At 43.5% G+C, this 25201-nt stretch overlaps 1 protein-coding gene across 1 annotated transcript in view; it reads right to left on the reverse strand.

Annotated features, from left to right (window-relative positions):
* Window positions 1–789: 789 nt before the first annotated feature.
* Window positions 790–25201, reverse strand: part of GABRR2 (gamma-aminobutyric acid type A receptor subunit rho2) — a 44377-nt gene continuing 19965 nt past the window's right edge. Inside the window, exons 3-9 of the mRNA XM_025925278.2 lie at window positions 14504–14571; window positions 12501–12724; window positions 11447–11529; window positions 11108–11248; window positions 8018–8170; window positions 6596–6792; window positions 790–4698 (exon numbers count right to left, since the gene is read on the reverse strand). Coding sequence (XP_025781063.1) covers window positions 4387–4698; window positions 6596–6792; window positions 8018–8170; window positions 11108–11248; window positions 11447–11529; window positions 12501–12724; window positions 14504–14571 — 1178 coding nt within the window. The 3' untranslated portion in view covers window positions 790–4386. The remainder of the gene's footprint in view (window positions 4699–6595; window positions 6793–8017; window positions 8171–11107; window positions 11249–11446; window positions 11530–12500; window positions 12725–14503; window positions 14572–25201) is intronic.

The following is a 25201-nucleotide window of genomic DNA, read 5'->3' on the forward strand; positions in this document are numbered from 1 at the left end:
TTCCCCCACCCAGGCACGAGCCCCTGAGGACAAGTGCATAATAAATGTTGGTTCTGTGGTGTCAAAGAAGTATGTCCAATCACCAGCTTTTGTATAATACCTATTTCATTTATCCAACATGCATATTTTTTCACAATTTAATATTGGCAAAATCAGGACTCATTATCACTAGCATGCTGTAATTTAATTCATAGCATTTTTTTCTTTCTTGGTGGTACATAAAATACGGGTGCATCTTACATCAATGGTGCCTTAGAGTCAGTGAAATAAAGTATCATTCAAGCATCCCTGATAACAATCATGTTTACTGCTGTCTTCCTGCCTCTAGAGTGAATCATTCCATGTCCTCAACATTTCCTTAGTTCCTGTTTTCTACTCCTACTATGGTCTCTTCTTTTTTTTTGTTAATGTTTATTTACTTTTGAGAGAGAGAGACAGAGCACAAGCGGGGAGGGGCAGTGAGAGGGAGAGACACAGAATCCAAAGCAGGCTCCAGGCTCCGAGCTTGCAGCACAGAGCCTGACGCTGGGCTCGAACTTGTGAACCAGGAGATCATGACCCGAGCCAAAGTCAGATGTTTAATCAACTGAGTCACCCAGACACCCCTACTATTGTCTCTTCTTTACCTCCTTTTAATTCTCTACTTTTCTTAAGTAGAGTCAGACTGTGTTACACTGCAGTAAGGCAGTGTTAAATACAGTGGTGTCATTATATTATGATTCTACATGATAAAATGCTATTTATGATTGTAAACATCATACTATTAACTATTAACTCCAGTTAAATATGTAAGCTAGTTAAAATACATCTTTATTTTTTTGAGTGTGAACAGGCTACCATGTTATATGAGCCTCAATTTATGAAGACAACATAGAAGCAGAGCAGTATTGGAATTAAATAAGACAACTACAGCAATCTATTTAATGACAACATAATTATTCTTTGAGTAGCACTGTGGCCTACCAGAATCTACAGAGACTAAAAATTTCTAAACAAGTCCAGATGCCCTGTATCATCCAACAATCCTTGTTTTTCATAGTTTCATCTTTCATCTGTCCATGAGGCTAGGAAACCCAGTGGTTCTGGGCCAGACAACTCCAGGGAGGGGGCGCTGTCCTTGTTGGCACTGGCATGGGGGAAGCCTGCCATGACCCTAGTGTTGTGGAAAGTGCTGGTCTTTCACCTCCTCTTCCCATAGCCTAGGACCCAGCAAAAACAGATGACTTGTCCCACAAACCTTACACTGTGCAGCCCTAGACTTTCCTGCCGCTCTCATGCCCCTGCTCAGGCTGACCCCTTCATCCACAGCAGCACTATCTAACAGGACTTTCTGTGATTGCGGAAACATTCTCTAGGTCTGCACTATCCATGTGCGGCAATTGAGAAGAGCACTTGGAAAATGTGCCTAGTGCAGTGGCAAGAACCGTACTTTTAATTTAACTTAAATTTAAATAGCTACATGGCTAGTGGCTACCATATTGGACGGCACAGATCCAGTACGTACTTTTCTACATGTGTGATGTGCGTCTAGCATGTTCATCTCCAAATCTCCAACCTTCAAGGGGCAGCTCAGGGGTGTTTTGTCCATGAGATCCAGTGTTCCCAGTAGAAATCATTCTCTCCTTCCTCTGCACTCCCATTACACTTTGAACCACTACTGTAGCACTTAACACTTTTTAACTTGTAGATATTTGTGTACACTGTCCTCTATATATGTATACCCTCTCTGACAGCTGCAACTAACGCTTGTTCTTAATTTGAACATCCCAGTGCAAGGCATGTTTAAAATGTTTGTTGCATGAATCTATAATAGCAACCCAACGATCAGCATTAACAATAAGTAATTTACAAAGATTGCTGTGCAGTAAAGGATTAGCCTTGACGAAAGAAAGGGTTTGGGTCAGCCTCAGCTCCTTGGAGGTAATTTCTAAGCCCTTGGGATATACTGCCTAATAGGAGAGTCTTTACCTTGGAGCCTTGGGTCAAGCCAGATAGTCTATACTAACAGTGTGATTTATGATGGAGGCCTAAGGATAAGAGTTGTCAGCTCAACCTCTGAAAGGGTTCGAGACTAAGGTCAGCCAGGTGGGCAGTTAGCTGTATCTACATTGGCCAGCCCCTAATAAAAACTCTGCACACCTTGATGGACTTGGGTACATTTTCTTGGTTGGCAATACTTGGTACATATTGTCAAACATCATTGCTGAGAGAAATAAGCACTAACTGCATGATTTCACTGACAGAGAATAGTTAAAAATTGTGCCTGGTCTCTCCTGCTCCCTGCCCTAAATGCTGCTTTCCTTCACTGATTTTAATCTGTATCCTTTTGCCACATCCAAGCATAACTGTGAGTATAATGGTTCCTCTGAGTTCTGAAAGTCCTTCCAGTGAATTATTAAACCTGAGAGTGGTCTTGGGAACCTCCCAAACTCGCAGTTGCCCAAGGTAATCTATGCCATATTATTGCCTGGAGGCTGTCCTGTTGAGAGTTTAACTCCTCAAATCCCAGTCCTGATCACACAGCCTCTGGACTGGTAGGCTTGGTGGCCAGAGATGGTGAGTCTGGGTCTCAACAGGGACAGTGGAGTGGCGAAGCAAAGGGGTGTCTGGGACCAGGATCACACAGGAATGGGTATGGGAACAGAGGAAAGGAAATGGGTGGGTAACTGACGAAAGGAAGGACCAGAGAAGCGGAGATGCATAGGGCAACTGTATGGCAGTTGTGGTGCGGGAGAAGTGAGCAGATCAGGGATGTACAGGCCCTTGACTTGAAACTTCAGGAGGCTCTGGTACCTACCTGTGCTCTAATCTTCAGGAACTAAAAAGCTCTGCCCCTGGAAGTCAGGAGCTGCAAAGCAGACTCCACAGGCCAGAGCTCACTTGATTTAAGGCAGGGTTATACTCTCTTCCTGTACCATTTGTATACTTGTGACCAAAGGACTAGATGCTCAGACCCTGAGCAGGAAGGTAGAAGGGGCAGCAGGTAGGGGACAGAGCAGAACAACTTCTTTATTAAACAAGAAATCTGAGCTGGGCATTCCCTCCCTACTCCCTAGATCAGCCCTCTGATTCCAAGTGCTGTGATTTAAAGAAAAGGCCCCCTTCTCAAAATCATATCCTTTATATTTCCATAAATACTGCTAATTAGAGGTTCACTTGAGTTAACTAGAAAACACCTAAAATAGGATTAAGAGGAATGGTCATTCACAACTTACTATAGCTTCAATAAATCATATTGCTTTCCTAATTTGAGCTTAGCCACATTAGAGGAAAGTCAATTCCTTGTGGAAAGGAGAAATCATTCCAGGGTGCAGGGGCAGTTCTGCCCACCCTTGGGGCGGGGGCAGGGGTGGACACAGGAATTGTTGAGGTCATCTGTCTGCTGGGGGAGAAGCCCAGTAAGGGAGGTAGGATGGCATGTGGAACACATTTCCACAGCAGACTCATGGCTCCTTCCTCTCCAAGACCAAGTTCTGTTATCACCCGTTCTCAAATCCCTGGCCTTCTCCCCAATACTATACTTGCCCTGAATGGAGATTCCAAGAAAGAAGTATTAAGCTGGCCTTAGGAGGGCCTCACAGGAGACAGAAAGTGCTTTTCTAGACAGACATAGAAGTAAAAGCACCAGCAAACAGAACAGATCCATGGGGTAAGTGGGGGCTGGGAGAGAAAGAAGGGCAGAAGTACCCTCTGCCATATGTAGAATGACTGCAAGCTTAGAGAAGTTCTCTGAGAAAAGAGACTTCTATTTGTTCGTTTTCACAGTACCTGGCACAAGGTGGGTGCTCAATATTTAACAAATGATTGAATGGATTGCAAAATCCTGTGAGTTGCCAGACTCACACAGGTCAAATCATTTCCAATCAGGGATCTGAGCTTTTTTCTTTTTTCCTTCCTAGGTAGGCACTTAATCTAGTTGTACGGGTTTACATATTTTTTAATTCCTATTTTGAATCCTATTTCCTGTCTCTTATCCATAAAGCCCCTAAGCTTGCCCTTTATTCTTCCTTGTCCCTTCACAACTGAATCCTGGGCTTCCTTAGGGTATCAGAATATCTAGGAGGCATTTGAGTCATTTTTATGGGGGGGGGGGCTCTTGTGCTCTTGTTTACACACAAGAACAGAAGAAGACAGTCCCAATGAGGCATGAAATAGGACACAGAACACACCATTAATGAGGAGCAAACCCATGAGGTCAGGGAAAGGGGAGCTGGAGGGCTCCTGGGCTCCTCTGAGAGGGGGTACTGCCATCGTGGTCCAGGATCTGGTGGTCCAGGGGCAGCTGCTCCGTCTGGTGAGGGAAGAGTGGTCAGCAGGTCCATGCTCAGACGGCTGGCCAGGCCCCATAGATGTCTATGTCCTTTCCCAAGCATAGTATCGGGACTTCTAGGAAAACACTGACCAATAAATTAAGTTGAAAAATATGTAGGAGGCAGGAAATATCAACCTGGAGTACTTGTCAATGGCATGGGTGTTCTGGAAGATGCGAAGACCCATCTGGCCCTTCAGAAGCCCCTTCTTCCTAGAGGAGTTGGATTCATTGCTCACAGCCAGATGGACCACTATTTTGTCTTGTCTTTCTTCTTCTGTCAGAATATGGCTTCGTGGGTACCCAGCCAGGCTGTTGGCCTCAGACTCAGTGTAGCTTCCATCCAGCATCATGGTTCTTGAAGGAAGCATTCCACACGTGCAGGGGAACTGCAGGCAGCAAACACAAGAGAGGTGGCAGGCATGTTTAGACCCTGTGGAGGTGCAGAGGAGGTGGCCTGGGCCGAGAGCAAAGCCCTCTGGCTACTCAGAACCACAGAAAGGCAGAACTAGAAGGATCTCCAGAGATCACTCAGTCCAATGACTCTCCGCCCTGGCTGCATATTAGAATCATCCAGGAGCTCTTTAAAATGGCCACACCCAAGCTCCACTCTAAACGAATTAATTCGAAGCTCCCCAGGTGATTCTACTGTGCAGCCGGGGTCCAGAATCACTGATTGAGTTCACATGCTCTCAACTGCAGAGAGGCCAAGACCCAGAGAGGCTATATAGTTCTCCTGAAATTACATAGCTAGAGTCAGAGTCAAAACTTTAAACCTGCGCATTCTCATTCCAGTTGTGGGTCTCCACCTCTTTGTGCATGAATCAAAAGATGACTAGGTAGGAGATTGTCCTTATTCTAAAGCATAAAAGGTCATGGTGCCTTCAATGCATTTTTATTATTTTATTTTATTTTTTAAGTAGGTTCCATGCCCAATGTGGGGCTTGACTTCACAACCTTCAGATGGAGAGTCACATGCTCTACCAACTCAGCCCATTAGACGCCCCAGCAATGCCTTTTTTAAGGAAGGAAATGGTTTCACTTCTTTCCAAAATTTGAGTCAGCAAAGAGTGGGCTTCTAGCTGGCACCATTCAACAATTCATGAGCCCATATTTGTCAGGTGAAGGCTTGTTATTTTTTTCAACAGCTCTATATGGGGAAGTTCATTTGATTATAAATCAAAATTGTTTAAATATAATCCAAAATCATTTGACAGTGACCGATGAGCAGATTATTGAAAATCTGAGTGCATACCACTCAAATGCTAAAGTAGAAAAGGTTTGAATAGAATTTTAAAAATAAATTCTTAAACGATTTAGCCTATTTGGAGGCAGTGTAGAAATATTTAACACGTATGATGTGGGCATTGAAAGACTATTTTTGAAAAGGTAACACATCCTCTTTTCCTAAAATTTAAAAGCCCCTTATGTTAAGGAGCTATTAGCCACCTAGATGTGCATAAATGTGGGATTTTCATATCCCCTGATCTTTATACCTTTTAGGAGAATGTCCATGTCGATTGGTGCGATGATGAGCAATGATTTGGTTAACAAGTTGACATTTTATTTCTTACTGCGATTAATGAGAGTCTGAATACGAAAGGAATTGACTTTCCCTCCCTGTGCCAAAGGCCTATGCACATTGCCTGAATTCCTCATTTCCACTGTATCTCATGCTATGGGTTAATATACTGCAGTGCAGTGTATATAGCATAGTATTTCCAATGAGTCTAAAGGCTAAAGGTGTATGTGGCTGAATTTTCACTGGGTGAGAGCGCAGATAAACACAGGAATGTTCAACTCTAGAACTCTCCTTGTCTGGTCATAGGACATGGAGGCACCTTCCCTAAACATGTTCAATAGTAACAGTGACACTTTAGATACTATACTATCTAGATGCTTTAGATACTATACTATACTAGATACTCTAGAACCCCACAGCTTCAAAATAATTTTTATATACATTACTTCATGAGATCTTTACAATAACCCTGGGAGGAAGGCGACGTGAGGGTTCAGCTATACCATTTTTACAGATGAGGAAACGGAAGCCCAGTATAAGTAGCAGAGTTGGACCTAAGGATCCAAGTCTTCCTGTTCCTAGTCTTGATCCAAAGACTTTCTGCTTTCTGGGATCCTTTGTGGTAGAAGCTAGAACCTACTCTAAAATAGATATCCCTCCTTTTGCATAAACATCGCCCTTTTCTACACACAACCCTCCTTCCTGCCATTCTCATCCAACCAGTAGCTTGAGCTAGGACAGGAAATGAATGAAACTTGTCTCGCCTTTTCCCGGAGCTTCCGCTCCTTCCGCTCCTGCACCGTGGTCAGGTAGTTGACAGCTGCATACTCCAGCACCGAGAGGAACACGAACACAAAGCTGACCCAGAGGTAGATGTCCACCGCCTTGATGTAGGACACGCGGGGCATAGAGGCGTTCACGCCCGTGATGATGGTGGACATGGTCAGCACGGTGGTGATACCTGCAACATCCAGCTCTAGTTCAGCCGCCAACAAGGGTACAGAACTGCTTCCACAGTCCACTGAGTCACCGTGTTATATTCTCCATCTCTTAAATCTAACGAGAAACCCCCGGGGCATGGAAACATCCATGCTGAGGATCTGCCCCACAGGCAGCAGGCAGCCCCCCTCCTGGCCAGCTCACTGCTGGTCCTCTTTCATTCTACGCCCCTTGGGGGACTGGGTCTCTGCGATATGGCTGACCACATCAGCAGGGCTTCACGGAGGACCCATCCAGATGTGGAATTTGAAACAGTGAGTAAAGGACACCACTAAAGGAAACTTCCCACACCACAAGGAATGGCCTCATTCTCTCTCTGGGCCACGTTAAGTCTCTGAAGACTGTGGAAATTCCCGGAAGCCTGCATGCTAGTTTCTTGCTCCCTGTGCCTTGCAGGTTAAACCCTCACATTTCTGGGAGCCCAGCCTGATTTTGTCCAGATTGACAATGATGAGCTGTTACGGTTCACTCTGGAATTTAGGGTCTGCAAGGACTAAAACCACAACTCCAGGGCATACAGCCCTTTCCTTCCCCCCAAGTCTCCTGATACAGGCCCTGCTTTCAAACTCTCACTCTATGCAAACAAGGCCAGCAAACAAAATTCTTGTATTTACAAAATAAGTTTTTGGCATTTGCAGAATTGTCTTATTCATCAACGTAGTGAGCTCTAAGACTGCTGGTAGTGGACATCTATTCCCCAGACAAGCCTTTTCCTTCTGAAATGACTCGAGCAAAGCTGATGCAGTTGTAGCTCCCTGTGGTTTTCATAAAATAGTCTAGGAAGCTGAGAGCAGTGTGGGAACAGTGAGGGCAAGAAGCAGGAGGAAAGTCTGCTCCTTTTGGCTCTGGCAGCCAATCAGTTAAGAACTCTGAATAATGATTTTACTTTTTCTTTCTTTAAAAAAAAATTTTTTTTTTACGTTTATCTTTATTTTTGAGACACAGAGAGAGAGAGCATGGGTGGGGGAGAGGCAGAGAGAGAGGGAGACACAGAATCGGAAGCAGCTCCAGGCTCTGAGCTGTCAGAGCCCGACGCAGGGCTCGAACTCATCACCTGCGAGATATTGACCGGAGCTGAAGTCGGATGCTCAACCGACTGAACCACCCAGGCGCCCCTACTTTTTCTTTTTACAGTGATCAGTTATGAAAAAATAACCACCCTATCACACCTTATCACATGCTTTTACCCAGTGAAACTCTGGCGGGCACAGCTCTGCGGTCGATCCAAAAGGACACCCAGGACAGCATGACCATCAGGGTGGCAGGGAAATAGGTTTGGAGCAAGAAGAAGAAGATGTGGCGTCGCAACGTGAAGTTAATGTATAGACGGTTGTACCAGCCTGGGGGACACAGGAGGAAGTGCATGAGGTTCAGTGAGAGAGGCAAAAACAAACTCCTTCCCTGGGTTCCCCCATATTGCTCTCATCTCCAGCAGAAAGTTCAAAGTGAATGATCATTGACTTAATAGAATATATCTCCTTTCTAAAATCGAAGCCCTCTCTCCTATAAACACATTTATTTATTCAATGTTACCTAATTTCTCTCCACAGCACTTTGGGAAAAGGTAGAAAGAGAGATCTATGTTTAGCTGCTTGTTTGGTATTTGTTATTTGCAAACCAGGACCATATTTCCTGAGGACTCACAACTCAGGAACCTAAGACAGGGGGACTGGTTCTTTTTTATTGATTCCAATACCAGAGAGGCAGGAGCCCGCAGAGCTGGGATCTTATCACTATTCCCTTTGTTGTAGATTATCAGCTGAGCCAACCTCCACATACATCACAAGATGAGTGGTTGTAAACAAGGACTAAAATGGTAAGGCTTCAAATGATCCACAAAATCGATACCCAATCACTGGGACCACAGATGGTGGCAAGGACAGAATAAATGTATAAGGTGGACTGAAACTGTGTGCACACACCTACCCCACTCCCATCTCAGCCCAGCCTGGGATGCTGACTCAGTAGCTTGCAAGAGGGCCCAGAAATCTGTTTGTCAAGCACACTGCCCTGATGGTTTGGATGCAGGAGGACCTCAGGCTGCACCCAGAAAAATGCTGCTGAGGAAGGGGACAAAGCCCAACTGGCTGGCATGGAAAGTTAGTATTGAGTCAGGGAAAGGAAGGGGTGGATCAATAGGGAAAGGCTGGAACAATAGGATGGGTCCATTAGAAGCTTGGCACATGGTTTACTGTGTAAGTTCCTGGGTTATTTCAATGAGGTAGGTGCTTTCAGTGGAGTGGATAAATAGAAAGTAATCTTCAACTATGACAGAAACTCCCAATCCTTTATTCATACCACAGCGCTTACCCAGTCATGTCAGATTTTCCACACTTAAATTGGCACCCATGAAGCAAATCACATTGTTCCTTAGGTTTGCACAGGGTTTTTCTGGAAAGGCTGAGAGTTGCCCTCATTCTGCTAAGGACTATTCCACTATCCTTTCCTTGGAAGAAAATCAGGGAGAGTTGCCTTGGAAACACTAGGAAGAAACCAGGATCCTTAAAAATGTATACTCTGGGGGTGCTTGGGTGGCTCAGTCCTTTGGGCTCCCAACTCCAGATCTCAGTTCAGGTCATGATCCCAGGGTTCTAGGATCAAGCCCCATGTTGGGCTCCATGCTGAGCGTGGAGTCTGCTTAAGATTCTCTCTCTCTCTCTCTCTCTCTCTCTCTCTCTCTCTCTCCCCCCCTCTTTCCTCTTTCCCCCACTCATGCTCTCTCTGTCTTTCTAAAATAAAGAAATAAAAGGGAGCATGGGTGGTTCAGTCTGTTGAGTGTCTGACTCTTGATTTTGGCTCAGGTCATGATCTCATCGTTTGTGGGATGGAACCCTGCATCAGGCTATATGCTGACAGCACAGATCCTGCTTGGGATTCTCTGTCTCCTTCTCTCTCTGCCTCTCCCCTACTTGTGCATGAGGGTGCATGCATGCACACACTCTGTCCCTCAATAAAAAAAGAAAAAATATTTTTAAAAAACAGTGGCACATAATAAAAAGTTATGTAAGACATTCTTAAAATTGGTCTTAGAAAGAGAGTTGGTTTGAACTTACCAAGAAGATATGAGAAGAGAAAATTCTGTGGACATACATATCGACAGAAAAGGGAAGAAAGGGATGAGGACTAGCACTGTGGGCATAAAGTGAAGAAAGCTTGAGCTGTCTAAACACTAACACAACCTTGACTGAGGCTCGAACTTTCTCCACGTTTGATGTTGGGGATAGAGGGGTGTGTGGGGGGCAGATGAACAGGGAGATGGTGGCCATGTGGGGGCAGAAAGTAGAACAAAAGCTTTCCACAGGAGCCTAGGCTTCCCAATACACCAAGAGTAATTAAGTGAGAAGACCTCTAGGGTCCTGTAGCTACCACAGGGCTATCGTGGGTTGAATTGGGATATGTCCAAGTCCTAACTCCCAGTATCTGTGAATGTGAGCTTATTTAGAAATAGAGTCTTTGTACATGGAATCAAGATGAGACGAGGTCATATTGGATTAGGGTGGGCCATAATCCAACAACTGGTGTCCTTAGAGAAGAGGGAAGTGTGGACAGAGAGACACAGAAACAGCAGCATGTGAAGACACAGAGAGAGATGCAGGGAGAATGCCATATGATAACAGAAGCCGACATCAGAGGAATGCAGCACCCACCAGAAACTAGTAAGAGACAAAAAAAGTTCCTCCCCTAGAGCCTAAGGGAGGCGCATGGCCTGCAGACTTCTGGCCTCCAGAACTGTGGCAAATACCTTCCAGTTGTTTCAGGCACCCAGACCGTGGTACTTTATTATGACAGCCCTCTGAAAACTACTACAAGAGCTCACAGTGAGATTAGAAAGGGACTGACAAGTGCATCCTCTCAAAACTTCAGACACAGCCCAGGGTCCAGGATGAGTTACACCAAACATTAAAAATAAATCTATAGATTGAAATATAAGTAATAAATACATTTCCTCGGAAAGCTATCATCTATATCATTAAGTCAAATAAACTAGATTACCGAACAGCATGTAAAACATGACCCCACAACTGTGCAATTACATAATTAAAGCAAGATGTTTGCAAGGGTGTGTTCCACTTCGTTAGGAGTGGTTGCCTCTGGCCATGAGAGACATGACAGCAACTTTTTAAAACTCTGCTTTTAAGTGCTGCTAATGTTTGGTAGAACTATGCGTTATTTAATAATGCAAATTCATTTTCATTAGAAAGGGAAAAGTTTAAGGTTGGAGAATTCTCATGTATTTTCTTCCACATTTGAATTAGACCATGGCAAACATTAGCTACCAGTGCTGCTGTAGAAGGCCAGTCTGGAAGTGGTGTGAAATTTCTGAATCAGAAACTGAGACAGGGAGATCTTCTCATCTGTTTTCAGGGATTCATCCCCATTCTTCCAATACAGCATCAGATCTTCATCTGTATATGCATCTTTGGGGAGAGGAAAATAAGTTAATTTGACTCCTTTGATTCTGACGCAGGCTGAAACAACAGGGAAATCCTACACCAGCTTCGGTGAGAACAGGTCTTAACACTGGCAGGCAGTACGTGGTCTCACATTACTAAAATGGCACAAGGATTGGACAGGGGAAAAGGCAAAGATCTGTCATTAAGAATATGGATACTTACAGCTTTCCAGCTCCAAAGAACAGGTCTGGGAGTCCAGGGGAAAGTGGCTGAAGTCCATGTTGCACATGGCAGTGACTGTAATCCTAGGCAACCCAAAAGAGCATATTGGATCATGCAGTGAGTTATTGGTATGACCAAGAGCAGCTGCCTCCTCATGTCTACTTCAGCAGTTTGGAAATCCCAGTATCTAAGTTGCAGGACCCTAACTTTTAGAGTTCTGTCCTTCCATAAGACATGGCCCAGGTCCCGGCTACTGAGGGTGTTGGCCGTCAGTGGCCCACACCTGCACCCTTCTCTGGGCATTGCCCTCAGCCAGCGGGCTGCCTCTCTCAAGGATGCCTGGGTGGTTATGCCCTCCCCCCACCCTCCACCACCCCAAGGCTATTAGCATTGAATTCTGGTGAAGCATACAAGCAGGCCAAGAAGATGTGGAATAAGCCTGTGTAACACTCATTAGTCCACAAGTCAATCTGCAATAGCACTCAATAAACAGTAGCTATTGTTACCTTTTTTTTTAATGTTTATTTATTTTTGAGAGAGAGAGAGAGAGAGAGTGAGCAGGAGCGGGGGAGAGGCAGAGAGAGAGAGGGAGACACAAAATCAGAAGCAGACTCCAGGCTCTCAGCTGTCAGCACAGAGCCCGACGCGGGGCTGGAACTCATGGACTGTGAGATCATGACCTGACCCTGTCTGACCCATAACTGATTGAGCCACCCAGGCACCCCTATTGTTACCTTTTTTAATCTTTATTACCAACAAACTAGAATCATAGGCTCTCAGGGGTGGAAGGTATCTAGAAGGGCATTGATTCCCCAAACTCATTCGAGCCTAACTAGTCTCCTAGCCTGAGTTTAAGATCCCAGATGACGGGAAGTCACTGGCTACTAGGGTGATCATTTCATCTTTAGAAAGTTCTAACAGGGGTCAGGAGACTTGGACCATCTGTATAGCCCACAGGCCCAACCATGGCGATAAACTCTTCAGGGCCAAAGAGACTGATCATACATAGTAGAATGGCATTAGACAAAGAAACAGTGACCCCATGGGCATTTACCTCATGCTGTACAGCACGTGCCCATCTGGAAACACTCTCAGCATGATGTTGTCAGTGGTGGTGTCATGGGTGAATGACCTTTTGGAATGAACAAAGAAGACATCGGGGACCCAGATCTTCTTTACCAGCCGGCCATCAAAGGTCATGCTCTTGTTGTTGGTGCTGGGAAAAGCCAGCCTCTCATCCTTCCAGTAATGCCGCAGGTACAGGGTCATGGTGAAGTCCTATGGGAGCCCAAGATGACACCAAACAGAAATGCTTAGAAAGCTTCCTTTCTTTTTATTTCTTTTTATTTTTTTTAACATTTATTTATTGTTGAGAGACAGAAGCAGACAGAGCATGAGCAGGGGAGGGGGAGAGAGAGAAGGAGACATAGACTCTGAAGCAGGCTTCAGGCTCTGAGCTGTCAGTACAGATCCTGACACAGGGCTTGAACCCATGAATCGTGAGATCATGACCTGAGCCAAAGTTGGACACTCAACCGACTGAGCCACCCAGGCGCCCCAGAAACCTTCCTTTCTTACAGCCAACTCATCATCAACCAATGTAACAGACACCTCAGACTCAGCTTCCAGAGTTGGAGGTGACAGTTCTGCAGCCCTGTAGGACAGTGGCCGCAACAATGGTGCTGCTAGGAAATGGTAGGAAAGAGAATGGTTCATAGTGCATCATGAGGTTGGAGCCCAGGAAATTGAGCAGCCTATCCTTCAGGCTTTGCAAATGAAACCCGCAGCTGTAAGGCGGACAGCCTGGCATGGGGGCCAGCAGGGCGGGATTTCCCCAAAGTCCTTCTCTCTCTCACCTCGACTTGTGCACACAGGGCTCCTTACCTATTGGCTAAGCATTCAGTTTCAAGTTAGCGCACACTTGGAGAAACCTGTACAGTCAACGATAGAAACCGTTTAAGAGAGTTTCTATCATTGGTCTTGTAGAATCTTTGAAGGCAGAAGTGTGTCCTGCCCACCATTGAATCCCTAAGCCCTAACTCAGTGCCTGGCAGGGCACATAGTAGGCGCTCAATAGATATTTGCGGGATGGAAAAATGGGGGGCATAGGAATGAATGGATGAAGGGTTGGACAGCTGCATATCTGCTATAATTTCATCCTCAAAGCTCATTCTGCCAAACAGTGTCTCCTTGCCTGCATAGTTGATGCCTAGACCAAGACTCTGACCCTTCTGCCGCAGCCAGAAGATGCGAGTGCTAAGTTATAAGTGCAAATAAGTAAATAAGTGCCCCCCCAACACCCTCTTCTGGGAGCAAGGATGGAAAGACACCTAGTGGTGGTGGTCTCAGAGCATAGTGCCCACAAACTTCTACTTTACCAGCACACCTATACATCTTAGGCTGGAAGGGAGCACCCTACCTGCCCAGTCCTCTACTCCCACCTCTTCCTCCTTTTGTGCTGCACTGTTTTAGTTTATGTTTGTAACCCTGTTTCTTCTGCCTCAGGGGCCTTTTTCCTGCTCTTGCTCTGGCGCTCCCCTCACTGTCTACTTCTTACCCTTCAAGTCTTAGCTGAAACGAGGCTTCTCCAAAGAGCCCTCCCTTACCACCTGGCCTCGGTGGACCCTGCCAAGGAATGCATAGGGGAGCGATGCTCAAGACAGGCACTGGAGAGTTTCTGCTCCGAAAATGTCCACCTCCCGTGCTCCTCCACGTGTGGTTCATCTCACCAGTCACATCACTTGAGGAGTGTGTTCAAAATATAACGTGCTGGGTCCCACTCCCAGAAACTCTCGTTCAGGAAGTCTAGGGTGGGGTCCAGGAATGTGCATTTAACCAACTCCCCAAGTTACTTTTACCCGTCAAGTTGAGAATCTCTGCTCTAGGCTTCAGTGCACTTGAGCCAACTGAGTGAGTCCCCGTTTTATTTCCTGCGGCCCCTGCTCCACCAACCAGGGGACAGCCTGCACCCATGCAGCCCCACCAGCCACGGGTGCTCACAGAACCTTAACCCCAGGACTCCGCACCAGAGGCTGCCCCACCAAGGGCCCTGAGTACCATGTCCACTTCCGAGATGCTATCCAGGCTCTCCACCTGCACGTCCACACCCACCGGGATAGCAGGGCCTGCAGAAGAGCAAAGACATCTGGTGAAGGTACATTTCTATCTACGACTGGGTCACCAACCCCAACCCCCTTCCTGGGGGTAGCCTGACTGGAGAAGGGGTGAGGCAGTGGCTCGAATTCTATGAGGGTTTTTTTCTTGCTACTTCCTGACATGTTGGGTGCCTCAGCTTTCTTCCTGAGGGCAGGGACTGTGTCTGCCCTATGTTGCCTTTCCTGGGCCAAAGAGAATGTTTAAGCCATGCTTGTTGCATGAATTGATGAACTGGATTACTACTTTCTACATCCCAGGGTTATCTCTGTAGGGTCAAGGGAATAGTGCTCTAGTGCCTGAGTAGGGACCCTGGTCAATTGTCCTCCTGTGACATCTACAGAGGACAGATAATGCCTAATGGCCTCTGATTTGGGCTTGGGACACTTGCATGCCCAGGGCTAGATTTGTTCGATTATTCAAACTCTACCTACAGAGGACCTAACAGATACCTAGGACCCTGCCCTCTCGAAATCTTCAGTCTGCTGTGAGACAAGATCTCTGTGCAGTCAGATCACTGCAAAAGACATAACTGTACAAGATTTTTAAAACCTTTCAGGTCGTGTCAGATGAGAAGTAGGAGAATACATAGCACAGGGGCTTGACACTCAATTCCACCTGGCCTGTGGCAAGATTTCCAAAACCATGTTTAGCGGTGGGTTTATCTGTGGCTTCCTGTTCTATGTCTTGGGCTGGATGATGGTTACACTCACTTTGTGACAACTTAGTGGGTTGCCCACTTTAATCTGTGTACTTTGTGTGTGTATGTTATACTTCCATAAAATGTTTCTTAGATTTTAAGATTTTTAAAAAACTTTTTTTACATTTGTTTATTTTTGAGAGAGAGAGAGAGAGAGAGAGACAGAGCATGAGTGGGGAAGGGGCAGAGAGAGAAGGAGACACAGAATCTGAAGCAGGCTCCAGGGGCAGAGCCCGATGCAGGGTTCGAGCTCACAAACCGTGAGATCACGACCTGAGCCAAAGTCGGATGCTTAACCGACTGAGCCACCCAGGCGCCCCAGATTTTAATCTATTTTTAAAATCTAGAATGGAGAAAGCCAAAAATCTGTGTTTATCAAGCATATTAACACATGCTATTATAGTTATGGACAAAAAAACATCTCTGAGAGTCAGGTGGCAGGTGGACAGAGGGCATGAGGCCAGCCCAGTGGCACCTGGAGCCTGTGAACCCTGGCCAGGGGGTGCAGGACGAGGGCACGCTGACCCACTGTGGTCTGAGCAGGGAGAACCTTAGGGTGGCTGGAGGAGTCTGGGTCTTAGGAAGAGACCTAAGGTCTGGGAGGGACCAGAGGGTCTGGAAGGTCTAGAAGGCACCAAGACTTTGGTCATGGGCTGGGAAAAAGGATGGGAGACTCTGACATGGAGTAGGAACCAGAAGGCTCAATCCTCAGTTCTAGCCCAAACTGGGGGGCCAAGGGTCCTCATGGAGGTAGCCTAGAGCATTGGATGGGCTCACCAACTCCCTCAAATGTCCCCTGTACACCTGCTAATACTTGCAATCCCACCATTGAAGATTCGTTTTTTGACCGAGTCTAATAGAATGGAAGAATTTTATTTATTACTAGTGGAATTTAATCGGTATTTCCTATGTTCTGAAACATGAAAGTAAATGAATACAATGCTTTATTTTTTATTTTTACTTTTTCCCTCTCGGATAAATCAGGGGGTAAGCTGATCTTTCTATTTTCTCGTATTTTTCAACTGAGAGCTTAGGTCAGGGCCCGTGAGACGTCCCTGCTCTAACAGCTGTGTTCTCTTTTTATTCTAGGCTCCCAGGGTGCTTTGAAGGTGCCAGAGTGCAATGTTCAGTGTGGGGAGGAGGCTCCCTCCTAGGTCTGACTGGTCTGCCTTTCTCCCCCAGGGGGCTTGCAACATGAGGGAGAGTCTGCGGGCAGCCTGGCCAGGGTCCTCTCCTAGTACCCAGACCCTGCTCCCTTTCGTGGGGCTGTGTGCCCCCAGCATTGCCATCGGGGAAGTGGGGCTGGTTAATTCCTTCATCCTCTGGACCTTTGTTGCCAGAGCTGTTAAAACAGACCAGAGTCTGAGCTCTTAACCCTGGCACCACTGCCTCTCATGGATGTGTGCTGTACTTGACCGGCTCTCCTTTCCCCCTCTCCCTTTCTCTAAGGTGCCATGGGATCTGCAACATCAGGTCATTCCAAGAGCCAAAGGAAAGAAACAATATAGCCATCGCCCTCTTTGAACCTACTTCCCAGTGGCCCGGTTTTCAGACAATGGGCACGGTGTATGAATAGGAGCTGGTTTTGGCAAAGGACATTTTCAAGATAAAATATATCAGCTTGCTTGGAGCCTGTTACTGTGTCTCTCTGTTCTCAGGGCCTGCCCTGCTCTCCACAGCTGCCCTAAGAGAAATGTGATAATGCCTGTGAGGATGACGTCAGCGCTCCGGAGGTACTGCCCACGTGGGAGTGCAGGACAAGTTCTCAGGAGACCTGGGTCATTGGAGGTAAACAATCTGTGTGTTCAAGAGGCTCTAAAGCTATATTCCTAGGGACACACATCTCAAGTTTGAACAGAACCAACAGCTCTGCCCTCCTTGGTCTGAGTGCAATGGAGTTGACCTTTGCCTTTGACATGTACTAGTAGGGCTAATGTTTCCAGGCTCTCCTGAACTGTCTATTTTGTGACCCTTCCTAACATGATTTTGGGAGAATTCTTCCAAATTACTGGATTTTCTCCTCCTTCCGTGAACAATTTTATGTTTTGAGTAAGCCTGGGTCCCATAAAGAGACAGAAAAGCCTAGTTAAACTAAGTAGGCATTCATGCTTTGGCCTCTTCACACTGCTACGGATTTTGCTGCTTTAAGAGAGAGATCTGGTAAGCTAAATAGAAGTCACCAGTGGGATTTCATGCAGTATAGCCAATGAGGTGACAAATGCAAGGCAGTATAAGGGAGATACCTGTGTAGTCAAGCATTTTCTCGGTTCTTAGCCTTCCTATCATTTCTCCTCACATGGTCCTAAAAAGCACACTTAGGAATTTATCCATTTTTGAAATTAAAATATATGTCATTTCGTCCCCACTGACTCCAAGAATAAATATGAGACAGAATTTTCAGACAAACTAAAACAGAGAATTTGCCAACATGTGTCCTGCCCTAAATGAAGAGGTTTTTCAAGCTGAAGGAATTTGATCCCAGAGGGAAAGCTGGGGATGCAAAAATGAATAAAGAACAACAAAAATGGTAAACATATGCACAATTCTAAGTAAACACTGACTATGTAAGACAATACTTTATTTTACTTTGAATTTTATTTAAAAAATTTTTAATGTTTATTTTTGAGAGAGAGACAGACAGAGTATGAACGAGGGAGGGACAGAGAGAGAGGGAGACGTAGAATTCGAAGCAGACTCCAGGCTCTGAGCTGTCATCACAGAGCCCAAGGCAGGGCCTGAACTAGTAAACCTTGAGATCATGACCTGAGCCGAAACTGAATGCTTAACCAACTGAGCCACCCAGGTGCCCCATAAGACAATATTAATAATGTATTGTGGAAATGAAAAAGCTAAACAGAAATGCAAGCAAAAATAACATTTAAGTGAGAAAAGGAATAAATGGAGTAAAAGTGATGAGGTCTTTGCATTGTCTGGGAGAACAGTAAAAGTAGCTAATTAACATACTAGTATGATAAGCCAAGAGTTCCTGTTGTTTTCTGGGAAGCCACTGACAAATAGTAAGAGTACGCATGTTCAAAACTAAAATAGGAAAGCCAAAATAGGAATAACCAAAAGTACTCAATCCACAAAAAAACAGAAAGAAAAAAGAAAGAACATAGAATTGGTTGGACAATAAAAAAGACATAGTAGGATGATAGTTTTAAAGCCAACGTCTAAATTACTCATAAATAAAAATGGACTAAATGCTCCACTGAACAAACAAACATTGTCCAACTTTATAATTCAGAAATGCTAAAGTTTTTCAGATGGGATCAAGAAACAAAACCCAACTTTATGCTATTTAAAGAGACACACTGAAAATATAAGATACAGAAAAGTAGAACATGAAATGCAAAAGATAAAACATTCAAATACTAACCAAAAGAAAATGAATGTAGCTATATTATATCAATAAAGTAGACAAAGAGATAAATAAAGAGGCGCATTTAGTAATAATAAATGACTCAATTCACCAACAAAATATACATATAAATTTGTGTGCATTTACTGATAAAACTTCAGAATGCAAAAACAAAAGCAGACATAATTGAAGGAGAAACAGAAAAATTTACATTTATAGTGGGAGATTTTAATACATCTCTCTCAGAATTTATAAAACAGGTAGACCAAAAACATCCCAGTAAGAGCACATAAGATTAAAACATTTAACAAACTTGGCATAATGGACATATATAGGACAATGAATGCAAAAACTATATTAATAAACATTAATTTGAAGCACTCAGTGAACACTTACAAAAATTTACTATATACAGTGCCAAAGAGCAATGCTGACAACTTTTAAAGGGTTAGAATTTATATAAACTATGAACTCAATGAACGCTAGAAATTAATAACAAAAATATAGCTAGGAGATCTCCATACATTTGAAAATTAAGCAATATACTTCTGGAAAAACTGATGGGTCAGTGCAGACATCATAATGAAAATTTTAACAAAATGATTAAAAAGTACTACACATCAAAACTCATGGAATGCAAGGTAAGTGTTTTTTACAGGAAAATGCATAACTTTAACTACCATCTCAGAAAAGAAGAAATGCTTAAATTCAATGAGCTAAGCATCCATCTTTATTTATTTATTTTTTTTAAGCATCCACCTTTAAAACTTAGGAAAAGAAAAGCAATTTAAGTAGATAAAAGGAAATAATAACAGTAAAAACAGGAAGTATTGAAATAGAAAACAAACACACAATTGAAAGGATACTGTTAAAAGCCAAATATTGATTCTTTGAAAGGACTGGTAAAACTGATAAAATTCTAAGAAGATTGGTCTTGCAAAAAGGAAAGCAAAAATAGCCACTATCAGGAACGAAAAAGGCATCATTGTATACGCTACACACATGAAAAAAATTAAGGAAGTTATTCTGAGCAACTTTTTGCCAATAACTTTTAAAATTTAGATGAGGGACTCCTGGGAGGCCCAGTCAGTTAAGTGTCCGACTCTTGACTCTTGATTTTAGCTCAGGTCATGATCTCATGGTCATGAGATTGAGCCCTGCATTGCATCAAGCTCCAAGCTGGACAAGGAGCCTGCTTAAGATTCTCTCTCCCCATCTCCCTCTGCCCTTCCTCCCTCCAAAAACAGACAGGTAACTAACATTAAATAAATAAATAAATAAATAAATAAATAAATAAAATTTAGATGAAATTATCTAATCCCCAAGCATATACAATATACCGACCAACACTGATAAAAAGAGAAATACAAAAACCTGAAAAGTCCTTTAACTATTTTAAAAACGGAGTCTTTAAATTTTCCCACAAAGAAAATGATAGGTCCAGATGCCTTCACCAGCAAATTCTAGCAAAGTTTTAGGAGGAAGGAGCACCAATCTTACATAAACTCTTCCAGAAAATATAAAAAGAATATTTAGAAAATCAAAATTCATGTGAAAAGATGTCAAGTTATTTTATGAAGTCAGAACAAGGACTGCACTAGATAGCAAAATTACCAGTCAGTGTCACTCGTGAACATAGAATCAAAGCTCCTAAACAATATAGTAACAGATCACATCCAGCTATATATTAAAAAAAAAAGAAAAACAAAAAAAGATAAATCACTTCTACATCAGGTTTATTCCAGGAATGCAAGGTTGTTTTCACACTGGAAAATCAATCAAAGTCTTCCAACATTGAATACTAGCAAGCTAAATAATTCACACTAACATTTCTACTGAAAACTAAACAGCTGGACCAAATATAAAAATTTATTTCTGAAGACTTTGATACTAACAAAATAAACCTAGATGAGGATGTGAGAGGGAACCAGAGTCCCAAGGAGGGATGTTCAATGTTTGGATCCACTTCTCCTGGGGGCATCTGCTAGCTGAGGAAGGCAACTGAGAAGCTGAAGGATGCTTTTGATGGTTTCAGGAAGCTTTGGGGCTGGGATTAGAATCCAGGGCCCACCAAGCAGGCTGCTCCACTTTAGGATCCCCAAAAGTATACCTTAGCAGTGAAGGTAGATAGGCCCTTGCAGGATATGTAGCTCAGCTTCAAATCACATCAGTCCCTACTCTGTCAGTAGGTTGAAGTTATCTGGAGTGGTAGTGGCCTCAGGCAGCACGGAGTATTCGTGCTGCCAGGCATCTGGTATAAATAAACAGAAATCCACTCTGGAGGAAGATAACACCATCCCAGGTGTTATCTTCAATTATATTTATTAAAAATATCATAAATATAATATATAGTTCACAATAAAAACAACCAGGCACACAATAAGACATACACAATAACCAGCAGAAAAAAAATAGAGAATAGGAACCAGGGGCTTTAGATATTGAAATCGCATCAACTTTAAAATATCTTAGTGTGGGGGCACCTGGGTGGCTCAGTTGTTTAAACATCCAACTTTGGCCTAGGTCATGACCTTGCCATTCCTGAGTTCAAGCCCTGCATCAGGCTCTATGCTGATAGCTCAGAGCCCGGAGTCTGCTTCAGATTCTGTGTCTCCCTCTCTCTCCCCGTCCCTCCCTCACTCTCTCTCTCTCTCTCCCTCTCTCTCTCTCTTAAAAATAAATAAACTCTAAAAAAATACAAATAAAAAAATATCTTAGTATACTAAGTGAAAGAGATTAAAAAATTAAGATTTGGAAATTCTTCTTAAAACTGTAAACTACAAAAATAGAATCAATCAATATAATCCTTCATATTAACAGAAAAAGCCTTTGCCAAAGTCAGTGCCCATTTATGATTTTTTTAAGCATAGGAATAGAAGGGAACTTCCTGAATAGCTACCAAAAAATAGCTACAATAAATATCATATTTAATGGCAAAGTGTTGTAAGTTTTCCTTTAATATTGAGAATGGGATGAGAATATAAATGCCACTTCTATTCAATATTGTATGCAAAGGACTAGACAACACAATAAGGCAAGAAATGAGAAAAAGTTATGAGGACTGGAAAAAAAAAGAAACAAAAGTGCCATTATTTGTATAAGATTGGACATATAATTTTTTAAATTAGCAGATAAGTTATTAGAATTAATAAGAGACTTTAATAAGGATGTTGAATACAGAGTCAATATACAAAAGTCAAAGTTAGAAAAGGAAATTTGCAAAAGTGCCTTTAACAATTGCATCAAAAATACCTAGGAATAAGTACCTAGAAAAAAATCTAGCAAAATATCTGAATGTCCTCTATGAAGTAGACAATGAGATATAATAGAGAGAAATTAAAAGACATAAGTACATGGAAAAATAGATCATGGTCCTGGGTTGGAAGGTTCAATATTGCAAAAATATTAATTATCCCATATTGATCTACAGACTCAATGCAATTCTAATCTAGATCTCATTAGATTATCTTATGGAACTTGACAAAATGCTTATCAGGAAATTCAAAGCAGCCTTTCTTGAAGAAAAACAGGGTGGGAGGATGTGCTTCAGCAGGTATCCTGATTTATTACAGAACCACAGTAAAGAGGAAGTAAAGAACTGGCATAAAAATGAACCAATTGACAAAATGGAACAGAATGGAGAATCCAGAAGTAGAAATACACATTTGAGGACATTGACTTATTATTTTTGTTTTTGAGAGAGAGAGAAAGAGAGCGCAAGTGGGGGAGAGAGGCAGAGGGAGAGAGAGAGAATCTCAAGCAGGCTCCACACTCAGTGCAGAGTCTGAAACAGGACTCAGTCCCACGACCATGAGATCATGATCTGAGCCGAAATCGAGAACTGCACGCTCAACTGACTGAGCCACACAGGCGCCTGAGAACATTAATTTATTATAAAGATATCACTGCAGGTGATTGGAGAAGGAATATTTCTTTAATAACCAATGCGGGGACAATTGGAAATACATATGCAAATCATGCAATATGCAAAATAACTCCAAGTGGATTATAGATCCAGATGTGAAAAGCAAAACAACAAAGCTCCAGAAGGTAATCAAGGGGAATATATTCTTATCTCAGGATAGCAGTATACTTATCGAGACACAAAAACACTAACCATAAGAAAAGATCAATAGATTTACACTGAAATTAAGATTATCTGGCAAAACGAATATTTGGCATTAGAAGTCAGGATAATGGTTGCCCATGGTGGAAGGATAATTATAGGGAGAGGAGACTTCTGGAAATACTGTTTCTTGATCTAGATGCTCATTACAAGAAAATGTTCACTTTTAGATAATTCGCTAAGCTGTACGCTTATGATCTGTGTACTTTTCTGTATATATGTTACAATCCAATAAAAAATTTTTCACTGAAGAAATCAAGAACTCCTATTTATCAAAAACCACCACTGGAAAAAAGCTCTCATGCAGAATATATAAATAATTCTTAAGAGTCCCATTAAGAAAAAGTCAGACAACCCAATACAAAAACAGCCGAGACTTCAAACAAACATTTCAAAAAAGAGGAAATAAATCACAGACACACAAAATAGACATAAATCCATTTGAAACACAATGAGGTATTACTACTCAATCTAGTCAAATTGATCGGAGTCTCAACTTAAACCCCACCTTTCTTCTAGAAGGATTTCCCCGACCCCCTAATTGAGGTTGCCGGACCTAATTGAGGTTGTCCTGTTCTTTTCCTACCAGAACACTCATCTACCCCCCCATCAACCACTGGGGAGGAGGGTTGTCTTTCTGCTTTGCCAGCCTCCAAACTCTGCACCCTCACCCCCACACATTAAAGTAGGTTGGGGCAGTGATCATATTAATAGATAACAAGACCTGAAGTCAATGGCATGAGGTTCCTCTGAAAGTGTAGAAGGAAGAAGAGGAAGGGAGGATGTTGCAGGTTCTGTGGTCCCACAGGTGGAGAAGAGAGAGGTCATTTGCCAACCCGGATTAAGGAGGCAGGTCCCTGAGTCCCCCCACTCCTATCTTCCCTAACTGGTTTGCCAGTGGGTGGAGGAGCCTCTGCTATAGGAATGAATGATCAAAATCAGAAAGTGGAAGACAAGCCCGAGAAAGCCACCTTGCCCTCATGGGGACCAGAAGAGAGAACAGGCTCCGGAGAGGATCGAGGGCCATTTCTCTGTTCCTCTGGTGCCCCACCTGGCCTTGCATTCCCTCCTCAGCCCTCCCTCGGTACCCTTCATGCCACCTTCCAGCTGCCCCTGACTGCTTTGTCATGTCTGTGATTTATCACTCTCCACCAATGCCCTCATGTGGAGATCATCTGTGCAAGGCAGGCAGGGGTAGTTATCCTGAGCTCATGGAGCCCCTAGGGACAGGGGCAAGCCTTCTGCAAACCTTCTGAAATTACATAAAAAGTAAGCATGCGTGTGTGTGTGTGCATGCACGCCCATGTAACAGAGATTATCATTATTCAGGGAAACAAACAGATTTTCAAAGGACTCTGTGATTCAAAAGAGTCAAAAAATAAACCTACTGTGGTAGCCAGGAGTTGGATTTTGGTCCCATCATCCACCAGCAGTGTGACCTTGGGCATACATAATTTCTCTGTGCCTCGGTTTCCTTATCTGTAAATAGGTGTAATTATATACCAGCTTCATACAGTTGTCATGAGGATTGAATGTGTTAATCCATGGAAAGCCCATGTAAGGGTTTGGCATATAAGATATTCTATAATTAGTTATATGATCATTGCCATTATTATTGTGGCCTATCTCATTTACCCAGAGGGTAGAGCCTGAAACTTACTCATTGTATTTCCCTCAGCATTCACAGAACAGAGAGCCTGGCCTGAGGAGGGCTTAATACACGTTGGGGGAAGGAATGACTGCCAACCTCTTAGCCCTGGTTTCTAGTCACTGAGGGGCCACACTGTAGACCCAATTCTGCAAGGAAATCGCAGGTACCCATGGTGTTCTGCCTGCCACACCAGTGTCACTGCCCACTGACCCTGGACTCCAAACAGCCAAACTCGGGTCCTGGACTATCACCCAGCCCTAGCGATAGGTGAAGCGTGGCTTCACTCACCTTCAGCAGTGTGAGCAGAAATAAACTGCTCCAGACTGTGCCACAGGACAAAATGGGGAAACCCAACAACCGAAAAATCTCTGTGGGCCACACTTGAAGAAGGGCTGTCAGTTATCAGCAACGCATGCTCCCAGGTACTAAGGAGTTAAAACTTGCCACATTAAAGGGAGGGAAAAGACACGTCAAGGGTTTGTCCAAAGAAATACTGTGGTCATTGAATTAATCCGGCTCATGTGGCAGTATCTTTTTTAAATTAATTAATTTTTTAATTCCAGTGTAGTTAACATACAATGTAATATTAGTTTCAGGTGTACAATATAGTGATTCCACACTTCCATACATGACTCAATGCTCATCATGATACGTGTACTCTTAATCCCCTTCACCTATTTCACCCATCCCCCACTCACCTCCCCTCTGGTAACCATCTCTTTGTTCTCTATAGTTAAGAGTCTGGGGTTTTTTTGTCTCCTTTT

The sequence above is a fragment of the Puma concolor genome, chromosome B2 (genome assembly GCF_028749965.1).
Source record: "Puma concolor isolate L17-30 chromosome B2, mPumCon1.1.hap2, whole genome shotgun sequence".
Classification (NCBI taxonomy): domain Eukaryota; kingdom Metazoa; phylum Chordata; class Mammalia; order Carnivora; family Felidae; genus Puma; species Puma concolor.